The sequence below is a fragment of the Mustela nivalis genome (assembly GCF_964662115.1).
Source record: "Mustela nivalis genome assembly, chromosome: 1".
NCBI classification, from domain to species: domain Eukaryota; kingdom Metazoa; phylum Chordata; class Mammalia; order Carnivora; family Mustelidae; genus Mustela; species Mustela nivalis.
This window is the reverse complement of record NC_139020.1, coordinates 156,571,769-156,595,159: the sequence shown is the minus strand read 5'-3', so window position 1 is coordinate 156,595,159 and position 23,391 is coordinate 156,571,769. Positions and strand designations below refer to the sequence as shown.

The window sequence follows — 23,391 nt, the reverse complement described above, 5'->3', positions numbered from 1 at the left end:
TTCCTAAAGTGTAGACTTCCAGAGGGAAGGATTATATATTTTTCTTTTTATCTATCTGGTCCCAGGCACCTTGCCTGGCAAAGGGTAGACCTTAAGCCCGTGCTGCTGGAGTGAGTGAGTGAATGTGTGTTTATAATCCACACCTGGATATCTCTATAGAGATGTTCCAGAAGCACCTTGAACTCAACATGACCCCAAATTGATTTTTTAATCTGGATTGTGCTTAAACTTGTACTTCCATTTCTGTGTTGGTTGGTGGAATGGAGTCATGCAGTCTCAGCCTTTCCAGTGTGTGTACAATTTGAGTGCTCAGTAGCCACTCACTTTTTCTCTTAAACTTCTTTGTTTCTTGAGTCATTATTCTCCTCTGGTTTTCTTTCCACCTTTCTGGCTACTCTTCCTCTGCCAGTCCACAGGTCCAGGGCCCTTGGTACCAATGAAATTTTATAAGGTCACCAAGTGACCTCATCTATTTATACATTTCCACTTCCATCCATGTCCCACTCACCCTCTGATGTCAACCTCCAGCCCTGATCTCTACAAATGTAGATCTACCTACCTCCTGGACCTCTCCACTTGGTCAGTATCTCAAATGCAACATATCCAAAAAGGAATTTGTCTTCCCTCAATATCCCCCAGATCAGTGAATGGGACCAATATTTTCCCTATGTCACACCTCAGTCTTTTTCACACCCCATATCCAACCAATTCCCAAATCCTGTTTGTGACTCTAAAATGTCTCCTGGATGCACCAAAATTCTCCTTTCTCCCTGCCTTAATCTAAGCTGTCTTGATTCCTTCCTGGACTCTACAGGAAGTCTCTAAATTAGTTTATCCACAGTCTCATTGCTCTGCTGTCATGTATTCCTTACACTAAAAAAGTCAGAGCAATTAAAAAGAATAAATTCATAAATCTGACAAGGCTACTTGCCTCTCAAACTTTTCAGTGTCTTACTTTTAACCATAGACTGAGGACAAAATGCCCTGTATCAATCCAGACATGCACATAAATGATGTTTATCTGTGATAAATGGAATGGTGATGGGGGAACATGCAAAATGCTCTGTGGTGAGAGGAAGGAGGGAATCATGCAACGAGGTAGAAAATGATATTTTAATAGTGAATTCCAGTACTCAGATTAGGTGCAGAGCTTTCTCTGGGTAAGTGCTTGGGACAGAAAGTGGGACACCTATATGCTGAGTTTTCAGTGGGGCCAAGGCATCACAGAGGCCTGTGGAGTTGGCCAAACAATCCTGGGGATCAGAGAGGAGGAGGCAGGACATAGCAGGAAACTGGTGCTGTGTGGGAAGTCCACTATTGGTTGGAAAGAGGACTTTTAGAAAGGGAATACCAAAATGGAATTTTCAGCTACTAGGTGATATGCCCCCACCTACTTCCCCACCCCACCCCCAACCCCTGCAAGCTTCTGCTGCCCATCAGCCCTTTAGTGATGTTTACTATTAAGGGATGATTGATTGTTGTCTTTGTTGTTTGAATGAAAATAGTGAAGGGATAAATGCAGTGCAAAATAGAGCCTGCAACAAGGGAGAAAAGATGAGAAACTGTGGATTTTCACAAGTGCAAACTCACAGGCTTCTGGGAAAGCCTTTGGGTTTCACAGGAAATAGAATTAGGAGTTTGAACCAGTGTAGATTTGAAACTAGATTTTAAGTGGCATGTAGTTTACTTCCACCTCCAGCAGTCTGGGTTACACTACAGTTCTCCTAGGCTGGGAGGGGTCAGGACCATCATACAGGAGGTGACATTTGAGCCAAGCCTTCTTAAAAAATAGATAGGCTTGGTGCAAAAATAATGAATACTGTTATGCTGAAAATAAAAAATAAATTTAAAAAAATAGATAGGCTTTTCACAGTAAGAGGGAGGCATTCCAGGGGGATGAATATAATATGGGAAGACACAGAGTTGAGAAAAGTCTTATTTTTAATGGTTTGTGACCCCCGGAGTGTAAGTGGGACCCTGCCAGGAGCTGTGATTCAGAATTCCCATAGGGTACAGGGCTGTGACAATGCCTGGAATAGGCTTTCCAACCATATTTTGATCTTTAATTTTAGCATTAGCTGAGATGTATATTTTCTCCTGCAATCAAAGACTGAGTGGAGGCCAGGAGAGCAGAATCTTAACTGCTTCAAGTCAAGAAGGGGTGTCTTAATCCTTTGTCATCGGACAGTTCAACAATTGATGGGCACCAAGCTGACATTTGGCCAAGTGACATCAGCAGAGCCACTGAACCTCAGATAAGCAGTATTTCAATAGCCCATGGTCACAAGGAGGAATTGCTACTGGACACAGAAAAGCCAATAACAGTGTCATTCAAAGACAGAAAGGAACCTTGATTCTGCCAGACTGAGGAGAGCAACCCATTCATCACCAGGATGGTTCTACAAAGACCCAAATTACAAATGGGGTGGAAATGCTCATTCACAGAATCTGTTCTCAGCAGAGCATTTGTGACACATGGGCTACATTTATCAGGGCAAAGAATACTTGTCCAGCCTTACCCTTTTAAAGATTGGCCCTTCCTCAAAGATGGAAGTCTTTTTCTGACTTCTGAGTGAGTCTGTCATGAAAAGAATAAAATAGTAGGGAAGAATAAACTAGAAAAGACAGGCTTGAAAGTAAAAGTTATTGTCATTATGAGAAAACAGGAAGGGCATGTTGAAGATGGAAGTGCAACAGAAAATACTTACTAACCCCACTGCCTGCAAATTGCCCTTTTATCTTCAATTAAGAAATGGACATATTGCTCTATGGGCAACAATTACATGCCTTTTCATTCTGTCACCTGACTACCTGACCCCTTATGGTTGTGACCCATCATGGCTCTGGGCCAGCATTGCTCCTTTTCATTTGATATCACAACACATGGTGAAGAACATGGATGACTCTCATGGTCTTCAGGCCACCAGATACTCAGCCTTGCTTCTGTAACCTTCTTGGGAAAGTATAGACTGAGAACTTGGCAAACTTGTTGGGGCTGTCTGGGAAGTGCCAAAGACATACTCTCCAAATGGCTCTGATTATAGCAGAGTACAGACTCTCCTGGACTTACGGAAGATCTTAAGAGATGACAGATGTGCGATGTTCATTGCCCATTGCCTGCACAAATAGACTTTCCAGAGGTTCTCAGGTTAGCTGGGCTTGTGAACAGTTGAGCCTACCTGACTGGAGGGCGTTGGGTGCTATAAATCAAGGGAGGTAGAGCTGATTAGAGCTGTTGCCTGGTTCACCTGACTGCCAATGCCACATGGCTCTCCCTCTACTAGCAGAGATTTAACTTGGGTTCACTTGAGAGAACTGAAGGAAACTTGATGGGAAATCCCCACACCTCAAGGCCACCCACTGGGTTGTTTCCAGACAAAAATAACCTGGTGTCTTTCAGTAGTTCAGTTAAGGGAGTTGGGTAGTAATAGACATTCCCTCCCTGGGATGGGAAGGAGAGCAAGGAAGACAGTAAGACAGACAGAAAGCTTTTCCCTGAAGGCATGGGCAAAACCCATCCCAGGCCAGACCAATAGATTGGGGCTCTCAGGATGACCTCTCCACCTCTGCCCTGCTTTCAGCTGCCCTTCAAGCACCGGGTCAGGTCTTGAGAATTAGCACTATTCCTGAAAGTACAGGGATGGGGACCAGCTTGTGTGTGGGGGAATTTGAGTCATCAAAAGTATGCTAGGGTTTTCCAACTAGTAGGTGTTCTCCAAGTCTTTTTGGCTATATGTTCCATTACGAAAAACTGACAATGCATGCTCAAAATAAGTATATTCATTTGTAAATTATTTATATGTACTCTCATCTATCACATATTTCATATTGGAAAGCTTACTTCCATATAAAAAATAAGTATAAAAAGAAGTTTTAATATTTCTTTCACCTGGACCATCTCTTTCTTTCAGCTGACCATCTCTACACCCCATGTGTCATCTGTACCCCCACTCTGGATGACTACTTTAATTGTTAAGTTCCTGATGTTCTGGATTTTGGTGGGCAAAGAACAAAGAAGAGGGATCCACTTGAAGGAAAGTTGGGTCATGGATGGGCACATAGGCTGTGTCCAAAGAAATCAGTGAAATGCGTGAGCATCTCAAAGTTCTCCCACCTTATCAGTGATGGCAAGAAGGGGTGATTGCATCCAAGAACTCTGTGTTAACTCTCGCTCAGTCTGGAGACCATGTTTTAAGACGTCCAGCTAAACTAAGCCAAATTTACCGGCAAATTCACTGGGACCCACGGGTTGTGAGTATCTATGGATACAGGGGCTTGTGTTTTCAGACTTCAGGGAGCAGATGCCTAAATGGTTTATTGCCCACTGGACTGCCCTAATGTCTCTAGGAGAGGGAGAAGGGAGAAGTGAAGGTTTGGGGGAGCCTCCTGCTGCTCCATGCTGTTGTTGAGATTCCTCCTATGCACTCCAGTGCTATGAGGATACTCACCGCCCACCTGTGGGTGGGCATGAGAGGGACGGCTCCCTGTTGTACAAAGTCTTCAGTTCAGTCACATGGGTGTGGGGCAACCACACAGCCCAGATGAACGACGTTGGTTTCAAACACCTGCTCCATGCCAGGCTCTGGGTGGGACGAATATAAACCAGTTCCTGAAGACGCTTTCAGGTCGGTGCAGGAAAACTATGCAAACATGAGCATGCATTGCAGGGGATGTCTTGATCTGGGTTTTCCCCAAAGGAGGCTCTGTGTTCAGTAGTTCCTTGGGGCGGTGACCCCAGGATACGTGCTCAGGGAGGGAGGATGTGAGTACATGAAGGGACGGATAGTCAGAAGTGAGGCATAATGAACAGGGTGCTGCTGTGGGTAACTGGCCTCTATCTTGCAGGGGTCCCTCTGAGGGACTCCACGGAACCTGGGAACCTTGCTGCTCAGCTGTGGCCAGCATCATTGGCATCCCCCCGGAAGCTGGTGGATTGCAGCACTGTGCACCCTCCTCCCCAACCAAGACCTGCTGAAGCAGAATTTGTTTGCACCTTAACATTGGAGAAGCACTATCTTAAGAAGCCTGTCTTAAGGCTTTCATCTTTATCAAACATGATAGCTTTGATATAAAACATAGTTGTCCATATTGTAGGACTTGATTCTTCCAAACTGGATCCCTCTAAATAACTTCTTTGAGGTTTCCAATGTTTGAAGTGGATATTAAAGTTTTCTAGTCCCTTGAAATCTCTTTAAAATGCAACTCCATTTACCTGCACTTTGTCATAATTGTAACTCAATTGTAGAGACAGAAGGTTCACACAATCAACCGTTCTGTAAAATGCAAATTGTGCATGGGAAATACTTCCCCTGGGAGAAAATGGAGTAGCTGCTGTGCGAGAAGTTATTTTTAAAAGAACACACCAAATGTCTCCCGTGCTTTAGTGTTTTACCAAACATTTCAATGAATCGAGGACCCTTTAGAAAGATCAATACACGCACACATACACAGAGTGAGAGCAAGAGCAAGAGAGAGAAAGAGAGAGAGCGAGAGGTGCTACATTTTGGGAAACATGTAAACATAACAGAAGTTTCATATATGAATTGGAAATGTCAAAACCAAGCAGGTCAATACTTTGCTTACCCATCCTTCATATTGTTATGTGATTTTTAACCTTTGATAGCCACTCATCTTCATTTCGCCCCCAACAGAAGGATTAATCTAAGGTGTTAAAATGTATTTTTCAGGGAGTGTATCAGTTAGTCATTTCCATGTAATAAACTACTGCCAGTCTCAGTGGTTTAAAAGACGGATTGTTTATTCTTGCTCATAGGTCTAAAGGTTGGTGGGGTGTCTCTGCTGATCTCAGCTGAGCTCAGCTGAACCTGGCCGCAAACCACAAGTTGGTCCGGTCTGGGTCTATTCCTAGGACCAGTTGGTGGCTTGTGGCACGTTCTTAAGGTGGGAATGGCAAAATAAAAATGGACAAACCCAACTCAATAAACATATTTGAAGCCCCTTATGTAGCTCTTCTGTTAACATCTGATTTGCCAAGGCAAGTCATGTGGCCAAGTCCAAACCAAGGGTTGGAGAATGTTGCGGTCTGAATGTTTGTGTCCCCGCCCCTGCCCAATTCATATTTTGAATCCCAATGCCTCAGATGATGGTATAAAGAGATAGGGCTTTTGGGAGGTGATGAAGTCAGGAGAGGTCTGTCCTCAAAACTGGGATTAGTGTGCTTTTAGAAGAGGATCCAGAGTGATCTCTCACCTGCTTCCAGCATGTGAGGGCATAGTGAGAGGCCGGCAGCCTGCAATGGCTTCTGGTACCCCCGGCCATGTTGACACTCCAGTCTTGGATTTCTAGCCTCCAGAACTGTGAGAAAGAATTTCTGTTGTTTATGAACTGCTCGGTCTCTAGAATTTTGTCATAGCAGCCCAAATGGACTAAGAGAAGTATGTTCTACTAGCGCTAAGGCAAGTCACATGACCCAGCCCAAAGTCCAGTGTAGTGCACAGCTCCCAGAATCAGGGTGAAAAGGGAGTGCGTACTTGTGGAACAATGATCTTTCTGACTGTCAGTGGGAAAAGTGGGGCACAGCATTTTACCTAAGTCCTGGTGCTGATATTTGAATGATTTTCATGTCCTAAGAGTAAAAGTACCTATAATATATTATATATACTATACATACACATTTACTATAAATACCTTAAGTATACTATAGTACCTATAGTACTCCAGGATTCTGCTGAGTTTCTTCACGGGTTACTCCATTTAGCCTTGTAACAACGCGAAGAAGATTTTTATAACCCATCTCACATATAAGGCCATAGGCCACAGAGCTAGTAAATGTAAAGTCTTAAGAGTGGAACCCAGTGTTTTCTGGCAGCCTTCAAGTGCTTTGAATATTAGGTCACATTATTTATTTATTTATTTATTTTTGTCATGGCAAATCAAGCACTTATCTCTTTGGGGAAAATATCATTGCTACACTGTTCCTATTTACCCCAGAAGCAAGAAGAGCTGCGCATCATTCTTGATATTCAAATTGTTTGCTCAAATGGATTCTCTTGAATATTCGGATGGATGAGGCAGATTGGTTGCTCAGCAATGCTTTGGGGGTTTCTGGGCTAGAGAGGTGGAATGTTCCTGCTGCTGGAGTGTGACTGGACTGTCTTTACTACATGTCCAGCTGTCCTTTGGGATGGGGCCGTGGGGACGGAGGATGGAGAAATCAAGAATTCCAGCCAGGAAATGCTGCCCGAAGAGGACTTCAGATGGGTCTACAGATGGTGTTCTCCCCCACTTCTGAAATACCCTGTCCACCTAAATGTTAGCTTGTTTGCTCTCGGTGCTTAGTAAACACTGTTGTGCCAGGCACATGCGTAGTAATGTAGAGAAAGTAGACTGAGCTCTGGGGATGACTGGGTGACTCCCATAAATCTGTGTCTTAACAGGTGATTCTGATGCCCACTCAAGTTTGAATATGACCGTGTTAAGCCACCAGGTGGTGAAGGCCAGTGGCTTCTCTCCATATTATTATTATTCACTCATTTACTTCCAGTGGGAGGAGGGTTCCTACTTCTTCTTGGGGATGGCAACATCCAGTGTCAGGACAGGCCAGCCTCAGAGAAGCAACAGTTGTCACTGGACCCGTGAAAGACTCTGGGAGACTCAGAGTCCTGCTTCCTGTGCAGGGGCCTCTCTGCCCACATACAGGCTTCCCTCCAGGGTCCCAGCGTCCTTAGCCTTGACATTGATCACATTTTGTGTGAGATAATTCTTGGTTGCAGGTGGTTCTGCATTGTAGGATGTTTGGCAGCATCCCTGGCCACTGTCCACTGTATGCCAGTAACAACCCCCCACCAAGTTATGACCATCAGAAAGGTCTCCTGAGGGAGAAACTTACACTGTTCCCCTCCTCCCCCTCTGCTTTGAATACTGTGGCTCTCAGGACAGTGAGTAACCCAGAAGCAAGTGGTGAGACTGGAAGGAACGGGGGTGTAAGGCAACAGTAGCTTTGAAGGTTGGCCCCTCCAATGACTAAATATTGACTTCTTTCCCTGTCCCCTCGGCACTCCCAGTCTTCCCCAACCCCAAAAAGTGCACACCCACATACATTATTTTCATAAATGACTTTTACTTCTTTATCATTTCTCTTGACAGTAATTCTTGGCAATGTGCATATAACATGAAGGCAAGCATAACTTTCAGAAGTCATCAGAGATATGGTCCTATTGTCCTCATTTTCTTAAACCATTAAAATATTTTCATTTATAAAAATTAATCTAAATATAAATATTGACACTGAAGATCAAAATCACTTGATGACAAAATAATTCTTCTGAAACTATAACATATACTTATGGTTTTTAATAGTAAATTAAATCTTTGCACTTATTTGGCACAAGGAAACCTTTATAAAATTTCGAATGCCATAGAGCAGGCTTCTTTTTTTTTTTCTTTTTCTCTTTCTTTCTTTCTTTCTTTTTTTTTTTTTTTTTTGCAAGGCTTAGACAGTTTACACATTTTTGTCAAAGAAAACGGAATATTTTAACACTGTAACACAACAATAGTTGCTTTTCATGCCTCTTAAAGAAAACATTCTATTTGGAACTCAGATCTTTTTTTGTTGTGTTTTTAAAATTTGTATTTGTCTGCTTTGAGTCACACCAACAGAAAAAAAAAGCCAAAGACTTAATTTCCAAAGAGTCATTTCTGTTGGGTAACACATACACAGCATCAGCAGGGAGTATCACTGGAAGATAGGTAGACCCCCGTCAGGAAGGGATCCTAACACACATCTCAGCAACAAATCAGGTCTGGGAATGTGCGTAGCAGCGAAAGAATGTAGAAGTTGAAACAAACACGGAGTGAGGCTTTTGTGAGGCTTTCCAATTAGACTTAGTTTCAAGGTGTGACTTGGGCAAACTAATCTCTTTGGCCCCCTCTGTTTCCAGATCTGAAAAATGGGGACACCTACCAAAGAGCGTTGCTCTAAGGATTAAAGTTAGAAGAAACTGCTTCCTGAAAGCAGTCACTTAATACATTTCGGTCAAACTATCCCCTTGCTTCTCATGATTTGCTTCCTTTGATTCAGAATGTCCCAGGGACAGATTTAAGAAAGGTTGTAAATGCTCAATTCATTGTGTGAAATTCCATTCCATTTGTCTTTATAAACACACTCTACGTAGTCATGCATTTGAGACTAGGAATGTGGAGCTCCCGTCGGCTCTTGTGTCCACTAATTCAGTTTATCCCTGCCTTTTTTATGCCTGTTCTTCCCCAGGTGATTCTTTAATCATGTTTACTTTTAAGGTCATTCTATTACTTTTGCTGAATATTTATTGGGAAATAAATTTCGGAGGACAATTTCTCACGTGGTTATTGTCTGCAAGAATCCATTTACCCAAACCCCATTAGACGCATGATCATCGCTAAACCACATCATGTGGATTCTGGACAGTGCCCTAAAGTTAAGCCAATGGTAGGCGTTCTCAAGTTCCACTCCCCTTCAGAGTGGGGAGACTGTCCGTAAGTCCAGGGAAGAGCCCTGAATTCTCAGTGAGACCTTGTTTCAGATAGGCCTGGACATGGCATGAGTGAGGCAGAGCTTTCCACTTCGTGGCTTGTGATGGCAAAGTGATGGGAATGACTGGTTGTGCCGGCTGTGGGGGAGGTTGGAACTTCCCAGGAAGGAGGTGGCTGAAAGGCGGCATCCTCTCTGGGTGCACGCTCCCCAAATGGGACAGTCCTGATGTTCACTACAGGGGCGTTTGCACTTTTTTTTCCTTAGCACTTGTGGGACAAAGATGCTTGTGAGAGATTAGCAAGACCTGATGATGAATTAAATGATGATACAGATTTCCCTTCCTTCCACCCCCCAGCCCCCAGTAGTTTTCCTTTGGACAAATAACTGTTGGCACGTACTTCTACTTGAATGAGAGGGACCAAAAAAAACCCCCCAAAACCAAAACCAAAAACAATCTTAAAGACAACACATAGTAGCAAAGCAGATAGGGAAAAGATGCATCTTTTGAACATGGAGCTCTGCTGTTGGAAGCCAGCGTCTCAGTTTGCTGTCTGGGATTCCCCTGGGAGCCTAAGGCAGAGAGTGGGCAAGCCGGCAGCGCCCAAGTCCAGGACTGCTTGCTGGGTGAGGTATCGGGACAGCCCTTGCAGCAGTGCACCGTGGCCTCCCCAGGCCCTCTCTTCAGGTGGAAATCCGCACAGTATTTGATGGCTGTGGGGTCAAGGCACTGTCGTGTACAGCCGGAGGCAGTGGGTCATTGGCAGTGGAGTCCCGGGACGCTAATACATCACCGCTGACTCCAGAGTGGGCTCCTGTGGGGAGACAGAGGGCACTGTGGCTGTTTAACACTCTCTCTCGCCCTCTCCTTCTGCCCCTCCACCCCACAGAGAGGGAATAATTCAGTGGCATTTGCTACACTCACAATGTCACGTGGCCACCACCTCTACCTAGTTTCAAAGCCTACTGTGCCTCTAAAGTAAAACATCTTACCCACCAAGTGGTTTCTTCCTATGGCCCCTCCCCACAGGCCTTAGCAACCACTAATCTATGTTCTAGCTCTAGGAAAGGTAATGTTTTTAACTATCTTATTTATAACAGATTCCTTCCCTGGCACTAATGGTCTGCCCTTTAAAATGCGATAAACGCATCTTTTTAGCTCTTTGAAGTAACAGTCGGGAGCAAGGTAACTGGACTTTAAAAGGTCAGGGGTAGTGGCTGAGCAGTGAAGAAGAGGCAGTGGGCAGAGCTGTTGTCATGTGATGCCCAAGAGATGCAGTGATTTGTAACCCCAAAGGACATGCCCACCATTATGCTGTTACTTGGGGCTCCTGCTCTCAGGGGACAAGGACCGTGAGGCGGAGGAAGGGGAAGGGAAGAATGGTGATGCATAAAAGGCAGAAGAATAAACTTGCCCTTGCTTCAGTCTTGTCACCCAGATGCTATCTGCCCTCAGTGTAATGGTACCATGGGGTCAGTTCAGCTGGATTATCACTTCCCACGGAAGCCCCACCAGGCATAGGTAGGTGTTTAGTCAAATGATCCGTTAGCCCTCTGTACAAGCTCTCCAGAGTTTGTGCAAATTATCTACTGTCCCTTCCTTTGTGTTTCGAGACAGCTGTTGAACTTTTTTTTCAGGAACACACAACATGTAATTAATGACTCACAAGAAATTTAAGGATGAGTGAATGTGGATCAAAAACAGGATGCAAACTCTGATACCTCAACCAGACCCTACATTCCTATGTACCCATTTTTAGTTCTCTCATATCAAACCCTACAAGGAGTTGCGAGGATGTATCCCTGTATCAAAGAGGTTAGCAATACCAGGCAGGGTGCTCATCGCTTCTCATTGGCACACTTAACTGCCAATTCCCTGACCAACAGACCATGAGACCAGGCAGGAAGGATGCTTCCTGGGGCTCTGATGGGGGAGGTGGGGACAGGAGGGCTACAGAATGGAGGCCTCATCTACAGTGCAAGTGATGGTCATCGAGACACAACTTACCATCAAATCCTTGGTGGTGTTTTTCCTTTCATTAGTCCTGTTTGTCGAGGAGCCTTGGAGAATGAAGTTGTGGTTAAATGTTTTTGTGGTGGTCACTGAAGATGACTCCATGTTTTCAGCTAAAAGGAAACAGATGGAAATAAGTGGTACCCAGAAGCAGTCCGAGTGTTGAGGAAGAAAGACCAAGTGTCCCCATGACCCAGATTTTGGTTCTAGGTTTGGTATCTCATTCCAGTCTACAGGTATGACTGCAGAAGTTTTTAATTTTATGTTTATTTTTATGATACACACCAAACAAATTCAAGACTCATTAGTGGCTCTCCAGGAAAAGGTAGTTTGGAGATAATCCACCATAGTTCATAAATTCTTTCTTTATTTTTCTTAAGGTAGACTCCATGCTCAGCATGGAGCCCAACACAGGGCTTGAATTCATGACCCTGAGATTAAGACCTGAGTTGAGATCAAGAGTCAGATGCCTAACCGACTGAGCCACCCAGGCAACCCAGGCATAGTTCATAAATTCTTATTTGCAATTCTGGAATATAAAAGGTTTTCAAGGTTATAAATCCTTATAAATTTGGGGCCAAAATTGTCCAATGGCCAAACATGACTTACACTGACATATAGCCATTTAAAATCCTTGTCCATCCCACTGAGAGTGAACCCCCAGGGTTCTGGGATCCTGCTTCTCCCTCTGCTTGCTGCTCCCCCTGCTTGTGCTTGCACACACTTTCTCTCTGACAAGTAAATAAATAAATAAATAAAATCTTAAAAAAAAATACTGTCTCCCAGAAGCCCTCAGCAATAAATCCTGCTAAGGACTTCTGGGAGACAGTATTTTAGTCTCATTTGCCTGGAGAAATAAACTACAAATTATATTGTATTGCATTGACTTGATTTCCTTTCCTGAATCATTTCTCTCCTGTCCTACCAGTTTCTTGGAATTGCTTCCCAAATCCCGCCTTTGTCTTGGGGTCTGCTTCTGGGGGATTCAAGTCAAGACAGAGTCTTCACAAGAGCACTTCTGGTGAGAAATCTGCATTAGATCCAGTCCTCAAACTCAGATCGCTGAATAACTCAAAGTAAGTCAGGATTATTTCTTTGGTAGTTCTGCAGTTTATTTTAAGCACACCTTTCACTGGTGGGGCAGGCAGTTTCCTCCTCTGCTGCCTTGATGTGTCTATGGTTTGTACCTACAAATAGAACACAGCTGTTAACACACCTTCGCAAAGATAAAGATATTTGATCTAAATGTTCCAGGTCGTGCAATATTCCAACAGATGAAGTAAGGGACAAACACACCTGGTTCCTTTGCTTCTGATCTCGTTTTCTCGTGAGGCGCACACATGGTGCTATGTTTAATCCGGCAATGGTCAGAGCTGAAATCCGGCTCTCGATATCAGAAATCTTGATGCAACAGAAAGACAGAATCAGTAGGGGGAAAGCACAGGAGGGGAGAATCTTTGTTAGAAATGACAGGAGTCTATAATGAACAAATCTGCTTTGATGTATACTCATTCATTCATTCATTCAACTTCTTTTATATTTTTTTAAGATTTTATTTTTTAAAGTAATCTGTACACCCAATGTGTGGTTCAAACTCACAACCCCAAGATTGAGAGTCGTATATTCTCACTGACTGAGTCAGCCAGGCACCCCTTATTTGTCCAACTTCTACCAAGCCCTTCTCTATCTAGTGCTGTAATAAGAGAATAAAACATAGGCCTTCCTTTGTAAATTTAAATGTCTAGTTTGGTAGCTCTAGAGAATATCAACACCCTTGTCAGGGATATATCTCTGGGGATAAGTGGAAGCCCAGGGCATGATGGGAGCCCTGGCCCAGCATGGCAGGGAGAGGGGCATGGCAGGTCAGGAAGGCTTCCAGAGCGGGCCACACTTGATGCGAGCTTTGAAAGGCGAGTATGATTTATAGGTCCTTCTTCATTCTTCCATGACTCCATGAGCCAAAGCCACAGCACAGGCTCTTAGGAGGGAGGCCCAGCAGCCCCTGGTTCCAATCCATTTCTTTCATTAAAAGGACAAGTGCCTTGAGAAACTCCCTCTTCTCTCTGGGCATCAGTTTCCTGGACCATAATATCAGACGGTTAGAGAGAGTTCAGATTACTTTTCAAGAGTCTTAAGGCAGATACAGAGAGCAAGAGCCCAGTCAGTGCCCAGAAAGAACCCTAACCCACCCATGTCCCCAGGGATGAAGACGAGGTAATCCCTGCTCTTAGAAAAGAGCAATAATCTGTGCCGTCACCCTGCTAAGCATTGTGAATATGGGAACTCATTCATAAACCTATGACAGAGGTACCATTCTCTCGGCTCTATGGATGAGGCTTCTGTGGCTCAGAAGGGTAAGTAACCCAGCCAGCACTTCACAGCTGGTCTGGGGCAGAGCTCCCAACTCATGCCAACCCTCATGCTCTCACCACACTGAGGACCTGCCAAAGCCTGGCGTGGGGGACACGGGGAGAGGCAGGAGCAGGCTCGCGGAGTGGAAGGAGGATATGGGGATCACAGCTGCCTTGCTGACCTCCGGACACAGCCTGCACATTGCCAGGGCATCAGACAGGGAACCTGAAAGTTGGCCCAGCAGCCAATCTGGGTGGACCCTGAGTTCTCTGTCCCTGTCCCCATCCCTCCACTGTCTCGAGCTGCTCAGGACAGCTTCGAATTCTACTGTCATTTACTAGGGACCTCTTCAGAAAGAGCCTACTGGGACAGAAGTGCAGAGAGAAGGACTGAAGGATCAGCGAATATGGGAGGTGCATCCCCTATCCCCAAGTGGGGGTAGGGGGTAGTCTTGGTCCGAAGAGGAAGAGGAGGAGGGAGGAGGCCAAGGCAACCGGTGAAATACTCCAAGCTGCTCCCAGGGGAGACACTGCACAGCCCCTGCCCCTCCCTGGCCCCCCAGATGCCTTCTTGTTCTGACTCCTCAAATTTCATATTGAAAACTGCATTCCTTTAGCTTTTAGACCAATAAACGGTCCAGCCCCCTTAGAAAGGCTGCAGGCTAAACTTTTATCAGTTATGTGCAGCTGGTGTGGATTAGATTCCCATGGTTTCCCTGGAAGCTGTTCAGATGGAGGCCCTTGCTCATCAGGCCCTGAGAGATGGGTCAATGGGAGAGCGGACTGCTCACCTCCTGACCTCCTCACCTCTTATTCCAGAGCCTGACAGTCAGCAGACAGTCAGCAAACAAATGATTTTATTCCAGAGAAAACAAATGATTTTATTCCAGAATAAGAAGGGGTTAATTTTTTGAGTTTTAGATCAGAGGGCAAAAGCCAAAGAAAGAGGAAGGAGGCCTATTGAGGGCTGATTTTGCCTACATTTTGCATTCTCTCTCTTTCTCTCTCTCCCCTCCATCTATCCACCTAGTTGTGCTCCATTTCCTTCCTAAGACTGCATATCCAATGGCCCTTACACTTGTTAGTGGGGATGACCAATTCAGCTCTGAGTTTCCCGGGAGCCAAAGCAAAGAGATCCGTGTAGGATAAAGACCGAATGCTCACAAGAACAGCTTTTCCTGGTACTGAGAGTTACGAGAGAACTTCCCCCAGGAAATCCATAGAGATGATGCCACATGATATAGTGGACAGCACCATAGTACAATAGATCCCCGCCCCATGGGTCATCCTGCAATCTCCCAGAGCACTGGGCAATCCTGTGCCAAGAGTGATAGAGTCCCTAGGCTCTGACCTAATCCAAGAACACAGTTTAGCACATCTACCCTCCTCCGTGGGAACAACTTTGGATGAGAACAGACAACAGGGAGTGAGAGGCTTATTTTCTGGGGCAGCTGGCAGCAGGCAGCAGGGAGAGAGTCTCCATGGTACTGAAGATTCCCACATTGTGAAGATCTATAAAACCGAAGGCAGCGTTGACAACCTCCCTTGCAAATTAAGGACTCCTTTGCAAGTGGATATATGTCTGTTGGCAGGACCAACACATTTCTCAGAAAACCACGCAGCACAAACTGGTACAGAATGTGGCTGTGAGGTCAGAAAGACAGGTTCAAATCCTGGCTTTATCACTCTTTAGCTATTTGGCCTTGGGCAAGTGGTTTAACCTCTCTGAGCCCCAGTCTCCCTAGGGAAAAAAAGGGGGAAAATAACAGCTATGTCATGGAATTGCTGAAAGGATTGATTACAATAATGAGGTTAAGTGTCGAGTAAAACTCGTGGCACCAAGTAATGATCACTGAACACTAGGTATTATTGATAACATTACTGTCATATTTTAAAATGTATAAAGACTAGGCACATTAAAACAGAAAGAACATGGTCATTTTGGACTCCAGGATTTTCTGCCACAAAACATGGTTCCAATAATTTAAGACTAGAAATATCTAGGAGCACGAATAACTATCCAGTAAAACCCTGCCAAACACCCATACATGATGTTATTTCTTGCTAAACCACCAAACTGTACCTCAGAAAACAAATGATTTTATTCTACTTTGTATAACTTTGACCATAAATTGATTACATGTTAGGTGGTATTTCTGGAAAATGATTTGTCTTTGAGGAGAGATGCTCTTCAGCAATTCTTGCTGATAATGAATAGTCGACAGGGCCGTGTGCAAGGAGACCATTCCTAGAACACAACATTAATTCTTCCACGGGGTGGAGAACGGGCACCTCCCATTCTTGAGAGTGCTTAATGCTGCCAATGGCTTTAGGGATTTTTGACTCTCTAAAACAAAAATATTTATTTAAGAAATGATTACCACTTGAGATCATAATCTTCTCTGTGCATAGGTGGTTTCTACTGACCCCAGTTCCCCTAGGGTGCAGTTTTAAGATGCAAGGTCTTTAGAAATCGCACTGAAACAGAGGTCTACACTGAACATATACTACAGAGACCAGCATGTCTCATGGACCCCAGTTTGAGAATCAGCGACTTTGTCCACAGTCCACTCTGATTCAGAGTCAGAGGCCATGGGACTACCCACGAAAATGCCAAACTAGTGTCTTCACAAAGATACAGATAACATCATTTCAGTTCTGAATCCGCCATATCTAAATAATGCAAATTACTGGTCTGTGAAATCTACAATTTCATTTCATTCGTTCATTCACGCCATTTTTATTGAGTGCCAAACCCATGTCCAGTATTATGTTAGGCACTGGAGTTTCTCTGTTAAGCTAGGCAGTTGTAGTCCTGTCCTCATGGGGTTTTTAGTGTATAGAGGGAGAAACTGCCATCAAGTAAGTAATCAACAGTGTGATAAAGGGGAGGGGAGGTCTTGGGGTGGAATGGGAACCCATATAGCCAGGAGACCTACCCATGGGACAGAGAATTCATCAGAGAAAGGTGACATAGGTTTAAAGAGAAATCTGTTATATTATCAAGGCTGTGATTTTTAAAAGTTGTATTTGGTGGAATCCACATAAAAGGACCATGCAAGCATGCCAGAGAACGTGCCAGATAGAAAGGCTCTGCAATCATTCTTGTGGAAGACAGGGTGCCCTCTCCCCTTTCATGAAGGTGCTCCATCTGGGCAGAGGGGGAGTTCTTACCTGGAGCTCAGCATGGTGGACCTGGGCTGCCGCCGTAGCCACCTGGTCCTCCAGATCTGCCAGCTCGGTCTCATCGGTGCCACTGTGGATGCAGCGGGCGGCATCCTCCAGCTCATTCAGCTGGCCTTCCAGTCCGTACACGGTGCCTGCGGCCAGGTACACCTGAAGGGGAGGCACAGCCTCTGAGCTCAAGTTTTGGAACTGGGACTGGTGGGGTCTTTTCAGGGCACCCCAGACAGAGAACCAGGCTCAGCCTTGGGGGAAAAGTCAGGGAATGCCCCCAACTGAAACGGTAGCATGAGGTCTTAGTACCCCCTCACTGTCAACCACACCTACCACTCCCCCAAACTTTCCTGCAGGAAAAAGCAACTTCTATGTCTTGAAAATATGAAAAACTAGTCCAAAGTACGGGGTGTCAGCTACATAAATTAAAAATTTGTCCCGTGAGTATAACAGCCATAATGCCAAGACAGAAGACACAAAGAAAAACCAATGGTGTAATTTTTCCAGGAAAAAATTTGGTTGGCATTTAGCAACTGAAAAAAAAAATCAGAAAACATAAAAGAGATGAAATTAATTTAAAACAATTCCATATTTTGAGTGAATTAACTCTGATTGATGATCTTCGGCTGGCTTGAAGCTGGTTAAGAGCATTAAGATGAACCTGAAATGTGTAGTAGGAAAATAGTTGATTTCTTAGAAAATTGTGTGATGTTGAAAGAAACATGTCAAATCCATTTATCCATCAGTTTTTTGAGAGTCCTCGAAAATTAAAGAGAAAATTAGTAAAGGGAATGATCTGAGGAAAAATTAAAGGGCAAAAATTTGACTCATGAGTTTATAAGGCAATTGCCATGCAAGTGGGCAAACAGAAGGTAGAATTGTTGGGATAATTCAGACTGAGGGATGCCGGCCAGGGTGAGCGAAACAAATGTCCTTCAGCCTAGATAGTCACGGGATGCAACAACCAACTACACAGAATGAGAATGATCCAAAGAAGCTAATTAGTTAATGAGCGGTTTTTGAAACTTAATCAACATATGTAAAACTCTAAACATGTAATCACAGCAATTTAGAGTCATTTGAATGAAAACACACGGTCACACATGCTCTTTTAACTTGAGTTAAAAAATAAAACAGGAGGGCGCCTGGGTGGCTCAGTGGGTTAAGCTGCTGCCTTCGGCTCAGGTCATGATCTCAGGGTCCTGGGATCGAGTCCCACATCGGGCTCTCTGCTCAGCAGGGAGCCTGCTCCCTCCTCTCTCTCTCTCTCTACCTGCCTCTCTGCCTGCTTGTGATCTTGTCTGTCAAATAAATAAATAAAATCTTTAAAAAAAAATAAAAGGATAAGCCAAGAGCTTGCACACACAATTCAGGCAAGTGTTTTGCACTGAGCGACACCAAGTGTTGGTGAGGAAGAGAAGAGCGCTGAGGTGCTCCTACCCCATCCATTCTCTGGCCTGATTCACACATCTGAATTAAAACTGACAATTTTACAAAACATTTCAAAGTGGAACAAAGGAAGGGGCAGGTTTGATGAATGTGCATTTGTGCCACGCTAGGCACGATGAGCTGGGCTGGGGGAGCTTCCCTCAGTGACGGGCACTGTGGATGCCATGTTAAGTGATTCTTCAGTCAGAGAGGGGGCCATGAATCAATTGTCTGTCAACGATTGCCATAGTTTCGTCTGCCCTTAGTTTTGTCCTTCTTTGTCATATGCAAGAATCAGAGAACTTCTGTTTCTAAAAGATCCTCACAGTTAATAGAAGACATTTATTCTTTGTCTTGGAAACAAAATACACTTCTTTGTTGTTTGTCACACGAAGGAAATAAATGAATCTTTCAAACCTATTTGAGTGGAGAAAACATTAAATATTTGTGTCTCAAAAGTTACGAAGTTGAAAACTTCTCTTCAGAGGGGAAGAAAACTGAGGAAAGAGAAAGAGACAGGCAGGGAGAGATGATAAAAGGCAAATGATGAGATCACTTTAAATTCAGACTTACAGGGTTGTGCAATGAAACAAAATTTGGAATGATTATTTAAATGAAATGAATAATTTGAATGAGTATGGCAATAGGGCTAAACATAACTTGTCATAACTTTAGTCTCAAGAACCTTGATTTTTCTGGAAACACACAAAGCTCAACACCATCACATCCCACAGCTATGTCATCTTAACAGTCTCTTTTGTCTTCAACGTGGTCATTTGCTAATATTCTTTGTTTTCTCTGCCAACTAGTTCCAAGCCTTCAGCAAGGCCAGGATGTTCATCTTTTACTCTGTGTTCCCTGAAAGTGTGCTTTCCTGGCATGAGGGGGTGAGGGAAGGTTCTGTGGTTTGGCCCTGATGCAGGCTGAGCAGGAACTCACCAACAAGGTGATGGTGCCTAATGGGCTGGTATTGGCGATGATGGTGACCACACATATTTATTGAGCCAGGCATTAAGCCAAGGGTTTTATGGGGCATTTCTCCTTCAATGTTCATGGCAATCCCTGAGGTATGTGCTATGATCATCATCACTGTCTTAAAGAGGAGAACATTAGATCCTGGAGGTTAAGTGACTTCCCCATGCCTCAAAGCTGGGAAGTGGTAGACTCGGGATTTGAGCTCTTGGGGGCTGGTGTCAGATCCCATGTCTTTATCTGCCCTGTCCCCTGATGCCCTAATACTTAATCTCGCTTGCAACATTATGATGTTTTACACTTGAAACTCTGACCTAAAGGTACTTGAGTTATTGTGGTTATAGATCAACCTGACGTTGGTTCTGTTGCTGGGGGTGAAATAACCCAAGTTAACATGCTATGATAATGGAATGCTATTCTAGTCTTAAAAAAACAATCCAGTTGAAAACCATTAACCTGGAATTGCTGGCTGAGTAAAGGCTCGCTTTTGGCAAGAACCATGGCTACCATGTCTCTGTAAGCTATGTCTTCTCCAAACTCCAGCCACTGATGCCCATGACTTCATGGACTGGCTCCTGGTTCAACTCAACTTCCTCAAAATGGTTCAAGAAACAAGAACAGGTGTTTCACTAAGGAAGGACTTTGTGGTCAAAGCTTCAAGGGTAAAGAAAATTATGAGACTGACGCGCTACCTACTGCGCTAACGAGGCACCTAAGGGTAAAGAAAATTAAACAGATTTCTTTGCTGCAGTACTTCTCAGAGTCTTTAATATGCTAACACAGCTCTCAACTTTCCTAGAAAGACTATACATCTTGCTGAAACGGATCTGATTTTATAGTATCCTGTTGGATTTGCCTTCCATGAAACACATTCTAGAGGACTATGCCTAAACAGTAATTGATAGCATTTGTTTGCTTGCTCTGGAAGTCAGAGGACCACCGAAGTAGCCAGAACCATCTCCACAAGGCCCAGGCCCACGTCCTCTCCTGTACCATGGAGAGCACCCGAGAGCCTTGAGGAGGAGGACCAACATCCTCTGCCTGCTCCCAGATTCTGTGACAGAGCTGGGCTCCCTCCTAGGGAAGTTCTACTGTGTCTGAGGCCACTAAAGATACAGACCATGGGATATGGTGTTGCCAAAAGTTATCCGGCAGCACTAAAAGGGAAGTTGGGGCTGTTCCTGCTCTGTCTCTCTCTTGAGAATTACCAGGTGCTCCAGGCTGTTGGTCGATTAGCAAAAAAGAGAATGAGGAAGGTCTTCCCATGGTGGTGGGAGGTGTGAGAGAGCCCACTCCTCCCTCCCACTCATAACCCTGCCTAAATCCACAAGATGGCATCTATGGGTCCCTACTCCTCACACCAAGGGTCTGAGAATGGTCATGCCAGTGGTTCTGTTGACCCCGAGGTCCAGTTCCCACCCTTCTCTGCCCCGCCCTCTTTGTGAGGCTGACCTGCGTGAACCTCATCACCCAGGCACCCTTGCTGGCTAGGATGGGTTTGGCCCCTGGGAGACAACCGGCAGGAGATGGATGGCAGGAGGAGGAGACAGCTCCCACTAGGCGGCGCTCCTCCAGGATCCTGCTCTCCGTGGACCTCACAGCCCAGGGGTGGAGACCACCCCCCAACCCCCGCCCCAGCTCCGACTGCCACTCTCTGGGGCTACAGGCTATAGCCTCCCTGAACCTTACCCACACCTCAGACAATAGTCCCTTCCTGAAACCGTGGTAGCCAATGTCCAGAAGGTGAGAGTAGGTGTCTCCGGTTCTATTTTTGGCGCTCCCGGCTCCTCTGCACAAAGGAGCAGGGCCGCCGAGGACAATGAAAAACGAAGGAGCGCCCTTTAGAGCACAGACGGACAAAAAGCCCCGGCTTAATTAAATCCATTAAATCCGCGGCACCCAGAGGTCCGCCAGAGAATCAGCCCCGCCCTTCGGCTGCTCGCTGAATTCCGCTGAATTCCGTCCTGGAAACCGCAGAGCAGAACCGGCCCCGGGGCTCTGTGATCTTTGTCTCTAAAGAGATAAAGAGAAGAGTCAGCCCTTCTCTGACTCAGAACCACAGAATTCAAAGGAACGGAGACGTTTTTATGAGGGGCGATGTGTAAAGCTGGAAGGGGGAAGGGGGGAGGGGGAAGAAGCAGTTAACTCTTGGGGAGCAGGGGTGCAAGGAATTACAAACCCCCCGCCTTAGAGCGCTGGTCCCTGCTGGGGTTTCTGACATCTCACATCAGCGGGTTAAGTGGATGTGTTTCCACCTGAAAATGTTCAAGAACCCAAGGAAAGAAACATAGTGTATAATAAAATGATCTTACAAAAGGAAAACTCCCACAAAGCCACTGCATTTTCAACATGCCCCTTGGAGGGGGAAAAAAAAAAAAGGCATGTTGTCTTTGCTTTAAGTGTTTCCTGGGAACCCACAGTCACCTCTTAAATCTGAATGTTTCACATATTGCATTTTTTAAAAAATACAATACTGGGTAAAGAAAACCAGCCCTTTCCTGGTGAGCCATATCTTGACTTTAACTTTTTCTGCTCTGCGTGTCCAGGATTAAGGCTATTTTTAGAACTATCAATACTGAAAGAACTGTATTGTAGACATATTTAAAGAACAGAGACCCTCCACATTAGCAATAAAACATTTCTTTCCAAGAAAAGGAGTTCATTCGACTGAACTATGTATCAGGTAAACATTCTTCTAGCACCTCCGCATCAAGCTCTGGGCAAGGGCTGGGGCTACTCAGGGGAAAGATGGTGTTCTGCAGGGATTCATACAGCGGATTCCTAATCTGGGGATGACTGGGCTCCTGCCTCCATGCCTCTCCCCCTCCAATATCAGACAATGCCTGAAGACATTTTGACTGTCATATTTTTTTAATAAACATTTTCTTTTCTTTTTTCTTTACCTTTCCTTTCTTTTTCTTTCTTTTTTTATTTTTAAAGATTTTATTTATTTATTTGAGAGACAGGGAGAGAGAGAAAGCACAAGTGGGGTGAGGGGCAAAGGGAGAAGCAGACTCCCTGCAGACAAGGGAGCCCGACGTGGGGATCCCAGGACTCTGGGATCAAAACCTGAGCTGAAGGCAGACACTTAACCAACTGAGCCACCCAGGCACCCTGACTGTCACAGTTTGATGTCACCAGCATCTCATGGGTAGAGGCCAGGGGTGCTGCTGAACATCTTTCACCTAGAGGACACCCCCCAAAACAAAGAATTATTGAACCCAAAATGTCACTGGTGCCAATCTAATGGGGACAGATGAATGGAGAGAAAGGGCAGTAACAGGGAGGTAAGGGACAAACAGACCTCTACTTAGGTTTTGTGGGAATTCCAAGGGAGAGAGTCTTTAACTTTTAAGATAAAGCAACTATTGGCATTTTTTAAAAAACCTTGAGTCATTTTGATTCGTTGTTCCAACTTTTTGCAAAAATCACCTGTACTAACAGATCCTGATTTCTGAGAACTGTATTCATGACAGCACCCCACAATCAGGGTTGACTCTGCTGGGTCCGGAAAGATGGAACTACCTGAGTCCATGGGCAGGACTATGCCCACTGGTGACAGAGACTATGGCCCGAGTGGCTACTGTCCCAAGCTCTGTGCCACCCCCTAGTCTGGAGTGTTGGGAAATTCTCATCAGGAATTTATTAAAACACTCAAGAATGAGTGTGGATATTTATATGTAAGAATCTGGTACCTCCTTTCCATCCTCCCAAGTTAGACTAGAAAAATCCACTACCAGCACACAAGCCTGGAAGCAGGGTAGACCACTTGGGACCTATATTCTGTTGGCAACCACCCCCTTTCCCTGTGGCAGTGCTCCACCTGGATCCCAACTGGGTCCCTTTTACAGTTTCTGCATCCCCCCCCACCCCCACAAGAAGACACCGTCTGCTGGCTGTAGGAAAGGCCAATTCCTTTGCCTCAAGTCAGGACAACCCTGAGATGCAACTGACGCCTTAGTGCTTCCTGCTGGATCAGG

General features: G+C 44.9%; 1 protein-coding gene across 5 annotated transcripts in view; it reads right to left on the bottom strand.

The window, feature by feature from the left end:
- Positions 1 to 8,415: 8,415 nt before the first annotated feature.
- Positions 8,416 to 23,391, bottom strand: part of MYRIP (myosin VIIA and Rab interacting protein) — a 390,291-nt gene continuing 375,315 nt past the window's right edge. For 4 of the 5 annotated variants that reach the window (XM_082746221.1, XM_082746224.1, XM_082746222.1 and 1 more), the window contains 5 exons: positions 17,009 to 17,170; positions 12,780 to 12,884; positions 12,610 to 12,670; positions 11,478 to 11,596; positions 8,416 to 10,304 (listed from right to left, as the gene is read on the bottom strand). In XM_082746221.1, coding sequence (XP_082602347.1) covers positions 10,260 to 10,304; positions 11,478 to 11,596; positions 12,610 to 12,670; positions 12,780 to 12,884; positions 17,009 to 17,170 — 492 coding nt within the window. In that variant the 3' untranslated portion in view covers positions 8,416 to 10,259. The remainder of the gene's footprint in view (positions 10,305 to 11,477; positions 11,597 to 12,609; positions 12,671 to 12,779; positions 12,885 to 17,008; positions 17,171 to 23,391) is intronic. The other variant, XM_082746223.1, reaches the window with a different exon arrangement.